Source organism: Choloepus didactylus, chromosome 6, assembly GCF_015220235.1.
Source record: "Choloepus didactylus isolate mChoDid1 chromosome 6, mChoDid1.pri, whole genome shotgun sequence".
NCBI classification, from domain to species: Eukaryota; Metazoa; Chordata; class Mammalia; order Pilosa; family Megalonychidae; genus Choloepus; species Choloepus didactylus.
In genome coordinates this window covers 79,080,753-79,091,043 of record NC_051312.1, presented here as the reverse complement: position 1 = coordinate 79,091,043, position 10,291 = coordinate 79,080,753, and the positions used below count along the sequence as shown (strand labels likewise).

At 33.4% G+C, this 10,291-nt stretch overlaps 1 protein-coding gene across 1 annotated transcript; it reads left to right on the top strand.

Annotated features, from left to right (window-relative positions):
* The first annotated feature begins 7,447 nt into the window (after nt 1–7,447).
* On the top strand, nt 7,448–8,407 carry LOC119537026 (putative olfactory receptor 56B2). Its single transcript, XM_037839659.1, has one exon. The coding sequence runs from the start codon at nt 7,448–7,450 to the stop codon at nt 8,405–8,407; it is 960 nt and encodes a 319-aa protein (XP_037695587.1).
* The last annotated feature ends 1,884 nt before the right edge of the window (nt 8,408–10,291 follow it).

Below are 10,291 nucleotides of genomic sequence, written 5' to 3'. Positions count from 1 at the left end.
GATTTTAGGATGTGTTATAGAAGATAAGACTCAGCCGTGGTAGCATATTCAGACTCCTTGTTCCACTGTGTCAGTTTGTCTTTTCAGAATGATCAGGTCCTTTGTGGTGAACATCTGTAGCCTTAAATGAGTTGAGCTAGGATAATAGTGTCAGGACCCCATCCCCAACAAAGACAGCCAATGGTAATGGAAATGAAAGCAAATTTTGGACGTAATTCTGCTACATGTACAAATGTTCATAGCTAGCAGACACAGATTCATAACACTGATCTTTAAATTGGGGATTTCCTTGCTCCTGGTCATTTTAGGAGTGCCACTGTGGCAGTACTTAAATAATACTAAAAGAACAGAATAATCCTTAATAACTCTTCAGAAATCGTGACGTGCACTCTGCTAAATTAACCTGACTACTGGAAAATTTTATAGGAACTTGACATGAGAAAATATTAGATTTTCTACTTCCACTATGGCTTAATATAAAATTATTGAATTATAATAAAATATTTTAGCACTAACACCCTTTAGAATCATATGAATTTTTTGTCTGTTATTGTATTAGACATTTGGATATATATAATTCTTCACAAATTTTCCAAGCTCAGAGCTTACTTGGTTGTAACAGAATTCATTTTCCAGTTCCATTGAGCTTTTACACATATTCCTGCTAATTTTTCACTTACCTGTCTGATTCCTAGAAGTTGTTTTGTGGTGTCCGGTGTCGGTGGTTGTTGTCTCCATTGAGGTAATAGCCATCCAGGTCCTCCTTTAAATCAAACTGATAAATATTAATTATCCTTCCATCTTGCAAGGTTTTCAATTAGGAATTTTCAGAGAAGTTAAGCCTTACTGCAATCTCAGAAGCTAGAAATGAATTACCTTATTTTATAGATTAGAACTGAGGTTGCAAGAGTCTTGGGCAATTTTTCAAGTTTGTAGAGCCCCTTACCATCACAATGTTATCAAAACTATTTGAATATTGGTGAGAATGACCTCTACTTGCTTGTGGTCTTCAGAGAATCTCCAGAATAGAAACAGTACTTAGTTTCTCTTATATACATGTCAAGAAAGAATGTTAAATTGAGAATAAATCAGTGATTAAATAATAATACAGAATCCATTGTAAGCGTAAATTACAGTTTTCTTCTAAGCAATTGCTCACATTTTTAAAGGTTTTTCTGTAGAGGTTCTTGGCATTTCAACATAGTTTATTATATGTTCCAAAATAGATACCAGCTGCATTTCTTTCTTCTAATCCATTAGCTATTGGTCCTCTTCCACACTGATAAATACAAAACGAGGTAATTTGCAACCATGTCATATGCATTAAATAATGTTTGAATTTTCACCAGATAACACATGATATTACAAAAGTTCCATTTTCTCTTGGTTTAAATTGAAGTTATAAGATATATACAATTTATAAGCATCTATAATCAAATAAATTTTAATCTGTCTGATCTGTTTTGGATTTTTCATTCATGTTATATATTTTTTACATGTTGCATGATTGCATCTCCTAACATTGGACATTCATAATAGAAAGAGTCCTAAAATTTTTTTGAAATGCTCTTCCAGTTAGAAATTATCTTAATTTAGCAGGTGGAGTTTTCCTTCTTTTTATAATTCATTGAGCAATGCACACAGAGTAGTAGTTATATATTCTATGAAGGTTTGTTGAAATTCTCTGACAAATTTTTCTGGAATTTTTTTGGTAAATTTCCAATTTCTGTTTCTGTTTCTTTATCTCTTTTCATCATTTACAATTCAGTATTCAAAATCTAGAATTGCAAGGATTCAAATATTTCAATTTTGAATCATAAAGTGATTCATTATATTCCTTAGTATTTTTAAACTGATTTTTCTGCATGCCACATCCTAATTTTAAATAACATCTTGCATTTTTGTCTTATCTTTGATAACTTTTGCATCATTTTTTAGAGTTTGTCTATGACTCTGAAAAGTAAGCCTTTTGGCTTTTGACCAATTATTATTACCTCTTTTTCCAATTTCATTAGTTTATTGTTTTATTTTTTATTCTTTTTGCTTCATGCTTATTATGAAGTTAGTTATAATTCCTTGAGTTAAATGATTAGATTTTAAGCAATTTTTGTTTGTTTATATGCATTTAGAGTGATGGATTTATTAAATATCATTTTTGTCATAATCCCAAAGTTTTATGATTCTTATTATTTTTCAGTTCAATACTTTTTGTGATTATTATTTTTATTTATGTGCCATTCATCATTTCACAGCATAATTAAAATTTTCCAAATTTTTGCATTTCTTTGTCTCTTTTATGCAAAGTAATATTGTTTTTGTACTTTGCTTTGTCACCTTATTGATATTAATTCTTTATTTCTTGCTTGTAACTTTCCACATGGTAGACACTCATTAATTTTCTGTGTGCTTAAAATAATCTGCAATATCTATGTTTTGTATGTAGGCATATATCTAAATCCTTTGGTATGATATTGTTAATTGTCCTGTTCTATGTCATTACAACTTTTTGTTTCAAGAATTGTGTTTCTTAGTATAATTGTGAACTTTCTATTATCTTCTTCAATTTTTTTTAAGTTGAATTAATGTATCTAAGTTCAGGTGAGCCATAAATATTATATTATTCTGCCAGAGGTTCCTTATATCAATGTATAAGTATCATGTTTAATTGAATTATTGCTTTTTCAAATATCCAATATTGATATTACTAAATTATTTTCTTTTTCAAGAATACAATGTGCATTTCACCTATTTCCTTTTAAACTCTCGTTTTAAGTGTCTCATAAATAGCCCATAGTTTTCTAAAAATAATTATCAAAATGACTCTCTTTTATTGACAAGTACAATCCATTAACAAAATATTTACAGATGTATATGATGTAATTTTTCCTTTTTTCTAATCCTCATGATTTTATTTAGCTTTTTTTTTGACTTGATGAAATTCCCAGTATCCTCTTCCCCTTCACTTGATTTACATTACTCTCTCTTCTCATTTCTCTCCCTCCCTCTCTTTCTTTTTCTTCTTCCATCCTCCCTGCTGTCATGTGATTGATATTCCAACAGAGGAGACAGAAAATGAAAAACATATACTGTCAGTAAAGCTTTTTCCATCTTGTAACCACCACTCCTCCTATAAAGCATTATTATTTTAATTGACAATATTACTTATATTTACTCATATTTTCACACATTTTTTCCACAATTTCTTCTATACATTTTACCCCCTTGTCCTGCGTTCTTTCAGTAATAACTTGGGTTACATTCAAATTATATTGATAATAAAAAAAATCACCTTGTTTTCCCCTAATATTTAAATTTTAATGAGGTGTAAATTCCAATTTTGCTATTATTTCCTATCAGAACATTGATGATATAATGTAATATATTGACAGCATCTATACTTTAAAATTTTCTATTGGCTTTAAAAATTTTAGTTCGTGTTTAATGTTTATCTATTCATGTGGGGTACTGAAGTTGAATTAAGATGTGTGTAAATATGATTTTATTTATTTTGCTCAGCATTTGCATTTCTAAAATGTGATACATGCCTTTCCTCAATTCTGGAAAATCCCAGCCAACTGGACTGCAAATATTTCCTCTCCCTCAACCTTTGCTTTTTGTGTTCTGGATGCCCCATTAGTTGCATAGTGTAGTTAGGTACTGTATTAGTTAGGGTTCTCTAGGGAAACAGAATCAAGAAGAGATATCTGTAAGTATAAGATTTCTTAAAAGTGTCTCATGTAACTGGGGGTATGCACAAGTCCAAATTCCTTAAGGCAGGCAGCAAACTGGCAATTCCAATGAAGATGTTCCATGAACTCCTCAGGAAATGAACTGACAACTTCAATGAACTCCTCAGGAAATGCTTCCCTTGTTAGCTGAAGAAGTGAAGTCCTCTATCTATCTCACTTAAAAGTCTTCAACTGATTGGATTAAATCCAGCTGATTGCATTCTCTCATTGTGAAAGACATGCTCTTTGTTGATGCAGTCAGTCACAGCTGCAGCCAATTGACTGATGATTTAATAAACCAGCCTTCTGGTTTATTAACTAGCCACAAATGTCCTTGCAGTAATGTTTAGGCCAGTGCTTGCTTGACCAGACACCTGGGTACTAACACCTGGCCAAGTTGACACATGAACCTAACCATCACAGGTACTTGATCCATTCTTCCATATAACATTTAGTTCAATAACCATGTTCTGTTTTATAATAATATTTTTTAAAATTTCCACTTTTCATAGTACCTCATTCATATTATTAGTATAAAGGCTCTTATTTTGTAGTCTTACAAATGATCTCCCTTCCTTAATTTCTTGAATGCTTATTATAGAAATTCTTATTGTTTTATCTGCAAACTTTTATTGAAGATTATTTTCTCAGGTTGTTTTCTTTCCCAATTTTTGATGCAATTTCATTGAGATATATTCACATATCTGCTAATCATCCAAAGTGTACAATCAATGGCTCACAGTATCATCACACAATTGTGCATTCATCACAACAATCAATTTTTGAACTTTTTAATTTCTCCCCCCAAAAAAGAATAAAAATAAAAAGAACACCCAAAACATCCCATACCTGTTATTCCCCCATTATTTATTTATTTTTCTCTTTACTTTCTTTCTCATCTGTCCATACACTGAATAAAGGGAGTGTCAGTCACAAGTTTTCATGATCACACAGTCACATCAGGTTGTTTCTTAAACTCATGTTTCACTGTGGGTTTTTGTTTCATTTGTGAGTCCTATGTACATTAACAGGACAGTTATTCCTAAGAGCGTTATTGGGTTTGATTCTGTGGGTTTTCTCATCCAGAAACGTTTTGTGTTGCTTTATTGTCTTGGTACATTAAAAAGTTAATTTAAATGCAGCTCCACAGATGTGCATGATTCATGACTGTACCTTTGATTTCTTTTGTGAGATATGTCTCTTTACTCAATGCCCTAAATGTTGATAGGCTTCTTTTTGCTTCTTTGAACAGTTAGAAACATTCTCTCTAGATGCTCTTTTCATTAAGAGTAAAGCTATTTCCTGGTCCTGAGTTGATGAATTGATCTCATCTGTAACCATTATAGGTATAACCTAAACCCTTTTTCTGCTCTAGTTTCAGTATTAAATGGACAAACAGTAGACATCAGGGTCTTTATTCTACATGATCTCTCCAGGTTACTGTGGAACCAATACACAATATTAGAGATCTGGTTTAAATTTCTCTCTTCAATACTAAACCCATGTATGTTTAATTTTTAATTTGGAATTTAGAATATTTATTGAAATAATTGTTTGTTATATTTTATTAAGGATTAAAAATTTTTTGTTTTCAATTATTATTTTCTTCCCTTAGCTAATTATGTTATAATTTATATGGAGTACTGTTACATTTGTTAAGGTGAATAAATCTATCAAGTCTACAACAAAATGACCTCTTTATGGATTCTATGGTTTCAAATCACATGCATATACATATATTTAAAAATACAGTGCCTTTATATTACTTTATTAGTATTTGGAATCATAAAAAGCTAGTAATAAATAACAAAAATTCATTACAATAAAGGTCATGAAATTTTCTTTTGAGTTAAATCAAAATTTAAGTAAATATCTAAGAATTGTCCTAGATATAGAACAGTTTGATTTAACAGGCCTTCTGACAAAACATTTACCTCATAATCATTGTGTTTTTCATTTCTGCTCTACTTCTTCTCAGGCTATCAAGCAAATATAAATCTGTCCAAATAGAGGAAAATTACTCAAAATCAGAATCAACTGTATTTAAAGAATACAGGGATTTCCAATTCACTTTCTCTCTTTTATATTAGCTTGGCCTTAGTCAGGTCATTAGCATTCTATATATTAGTTTCCTCACTATAAAATGGGCATAATAAACTACCTCCTACAGTTTAATGAAGATTAAGTACTATTCATAAGTGCTTCACAAATTCTCAAGAACTTGAAAAGAATGCTTTTTTGGCTATTATATAATCTAGTGTGTTAATTGAAAACTTCCCCTGAAAATATAAGTCAACGCTTAGTCTATGTCTTAAGCCTTCAAGGAAAACAACTGCTTAACAAAGCCAAGCTTAAAAGCCCAGACCTTGGTATGTGATTCTTGCCCTGCTTCTAAAACTTACTACATGGGAGATCATGAATAAGGCCATCATTTTTTCTAATATTCCATTTCCTCTGTATAAGAGAGTGGACATATTATGATCTGTTGTACTGAGTTTTTGTGATGATTAACTGAGTTAGCACATAGAAAATGCTACAGCTCTGGCTTCACAATAAATGTCCAGAAGTGTTGGTGGGATGATGAGAATAAAGAGGATTCTATTGATCCCACTTTCAATATTTTGATTGTAGATAATTGCTTTTTTTAGTTTTTTTTTTTGTTTATTTTAATTATTAAATTCAGTTTTATTGAAATACCTTCACACACCATACAATCATCCATGGTATACAATCCACTGTCCACAGCATGATAACACAGTCATGCGTTCATCACCACAATCTATCTCTGAACACTTTCCTTACATCAGAAAGAACCAGAACAAGAACAAAAAGTAAAAGTGAAAAAAGAACACCCAAATCATCCCCCCATCCCACCCCATTTGTCCTTCAGTTTTTATCCCCATTTTTCTACTCATCCATACACTAGATAAAGCGGGTGTGATCCACAAGGTCCTCACAATCACACTGTCACCCCTTGTAATCTACATTATTATATAATTGTCTTCAGGAGTCCAGACTGCTGGGTTGGAGTTTGGTAGTTTCAGGTATTTACTTCTAGCTATTCCAATACATTAAAGCCTAAGAGGTGTTATCTATATAGTGCATAAGAATTTCCACCAGAGTGACCTCTCGACTCCATTTGAAATCTCTCAGCCACTGAAACTATTTCGTCTCATTTTGCATTCCCCTTTTGGTCAAGAAGATACTCTCAGTCCCATGATGCCATGTCCACATTCCTCCCCGGGAGTCATATTCTGCACTGCCAGGGAGATTTACAATCCTGGGAGACGGGTCCCACGTAGCAGGGAGGGCAGCAAGTTCACCTGTCAAGATGGCTTAGTTAGAGAGAGAGAGAGGTCCACATCTGAGCAACAAAGAGGTACTCAGGGGGAGACTCTTAGGCACCATTACATGCAGGTTTAAACTCTCCTTTGTGGTAATGAGCTTCATGAGGGCAAGTCCCATGCTCAAGGGCTCAGCACATTAAACCGCCAGTCCCAATGCTTGTGACAACATCAACACCAGTCCGGGTAAGGATGTCCAACACATCCGCACCTTCCCCCAGATCCTCGGGGCTGGGGAGGGGGAGGCTGTAAATATATTTTTTATTATCTGCCCAAATTACTCTGGGATATGTCACTATATATAATTGCTTTTTACATATTGTGGTAAGGATAATAAAGAATAATAATCTTGAATACTTTTCCTTTTAGGGGAGGATGATCCAGGTTCTCAGAGATTCCAACACCTCTAAGTTCCAGGTCTCCGAGTTCATCCTGATGGGATTCCCAGGCATTCATGAGTGGCAGCACTGGCTCTCACTCCCTCTGGCTCTACTCTACCTCTTAGCTCTCAGTGCCAATATCCTTATCCTGGTCATCATCAAACAAGACACTGTACTGAATCAGCCCATGTACCATTTCCTGGGCATCCTGGCTGTGGGAGATATGGGCCTGGCTACTACCATCATGCCCAAGATTTTTGCCATATTGTGGTTCAATGCTAAGGCCATTAGTCTTCCTGAGTGCTTCGCTCAAATGTATGTCATACATTGTTTTGTGGGCATGGAGTCAGGCATCTTCTTCTTCATGGCTGTAGATAGATATGTAGCCATTTGCCGACCCCTTCAATATCCATCAATAATTACTGATTCTTTTGTGGTCAAAGCCATTGTGTTCATGGTACTAAGAAATAGCCTGTTTACCATCCCAGTGCCTGTGTTGGCTGCTCAGAGACACTACTGCTCCCTCAATCAAATTGAGAACTGTCTGTGCTCTAACCTTGGAGTCACGAGCTTATCATGTGATGACAGGTGGGTCAATAGTATCTACCAGCTAATTCTGGCTTGGACACTCATGGGCAGTGACCTGGGTATGATTATTTTATCATATGTTTTGATATTTCAATCTGTGCTGAGGCTGAATTCAGCAGAAGCTGCATCCAAGGCCCTGAGTACCTGTACATCTCATCTCATCTTAATTCTTTTCTTTTACACAGTTGTCATTGTCATTTCCATCACCCACAGTAAAATAAAAACAGTTCCCCTCTTTCCCGTTCTACTCAATGTATTACACAATGTCATCCCTCCTGCCCTCAACCCTATGGTCTATGCATTGAAGAACAAGGAGCTGAGGCAGGGCTTGCACAAAGTGCTTAAACTGTGCATGAAGAGAAACTAATGTGCAGAAGGTGCTCACACATCCACACACTCACTCTTTATATTGTCCAATGATTGCCTAAAGGCAGAAGATCTAAGGAAAAGGAACACTGTCAGCTTTTCATTTAGCATAAGGAATCAGAGGCAACCACTGAAACTTCAAAAATTAAAAAAAGGAAGGAAAAGGAAAAAGATAGCACTAATATTTGAAGTCTATGTAGTTCATGCAAAATTTGTAATCATGCAGTAACATGCTATAATCATACTGATTGTCTCAAGAAATCAAAGGGAAAGAAAAGTAGAATATATGACCTAAGTTTCCTCAGGTCCCTGTCTGTGTTTCTGATACATCTTCTTTCTATGTATCTTTGACATTCTTTTTTCTCATTGCAGAATACCTTCTTTATTTTGGTATTCACAGGAAGAAAATATCTTTGCCAGAATTGACCATATTCGCTAGTTTAAGATGTTTGGGAAACACTTGGACTATATTATCCCTTTTCCTAGCACTTAGGAAGTGTTCCCATTTTCCCAGTTTGTTTTGAGAGATCCTTTCTAAACTAATTGACCATGGTCCAGGAGTCATATCCTTGATGGATCACTCAGCATGGGGACTAAATGATATGCTTAAGATAGAAGAAAAACAGGAATTAAAAATCATGAGAATAGTATATTTTTAATTGGAATGTCTCAAAATATTGCATGAATTTCATCATAAATGTGTTTTAAATAAAAAACTTGGTAGAACTTTAAAAATAGTGTTTGACTAGAGCACATTCATTTTTCATATTTTAAATACTTAGGATTCTAATATCATTTAGCATCCTTGGGTGCTGTAACTGAAAGTTGGTTTCTGCAGGTTACTGAGTGATATAAAGTGAAGCATGAAAGGACTCTTTCCAGAAAGAGGAAGAACATTATTGAGAAAAGGTTTCACCAAGCAAGAAAAGCAAAACAATGTAAAACAACTATTTTTCACATAATTTATATTTGGGTAGAGAATCATTCTCATAATGTAACTATGTATAAAATATATAATGAATTCTTATGAATGAGAATGAATCATGACTATTTATTACTCATATTGCTGGTACCATGGTTTCACAAGTTTAAAAATAATTCTCCAATAATTATATGCAACAAAACATGTTCTTTCTCAGGATAATTTTTTCAGATAATTTTTTACAAACTTTAATTATTCTTGACAGACCACCCATTTTTTCAAGGGGTCTACATCTACCCTCTTATTCAATATGTGCTTATTTGGTGGGATTCTTTAAGATATCTTAGAGTAAATCAAATCATTCTGTGTTTTATTTACTTTTTATTGTTTATTTTTTGAGCCGTCACATAGTTAACTTATGAACTGACATGCATTATAAAAATGTGTATAAGATAAAAATATACACTGAAGGAAAGAGGGCTAAGGAGAATGTGAATAAGACAGTATAATAAAAAGGCAAGCAAACAGGAATTCACCCAGTGCTTTTCTAACAAATTGCTATATTTGGTATTTAATTTATCCTTTATGCCTTGGATACAAAAGGAGAGAGTGCTGGCAAATTATAAGTTTTATAAAAGCTTAATCAAAACCAGTTGTTCTGTAGAGACCCATCATTCCTGACACTGAGACCTGAGAGAGAGTATTTTCAAGATTCCCAATCAACATAAGCTAGTGATATATTTTATGTCATTCCCAATATGTTGCTTATTTTGGTTTCATGTAATGCCACTATGCAGGTGAAGGAAATAATAAGAAAAGAACATTCAGTACAAACCATTTAATAGGGGACAATCATGTGATCCTGGTATAAATTTCTCTACTATTCTTTATATTTAAGTGTAAATTTGAGAATATATAGATTAATGTAGGGATTTCACTCCTTCAGTCAATCCTTTTAAATAT

What these genes read in the sequence shown, in the direction of transcription:
- LOC119537026 (XM_037839659.1), top strand. Translation starts at nt 7,448, where the DNA reads ATGATCCAGGTTCTCAGAGATTCCAACACCTCTAAGTTCCAGGTCTCC.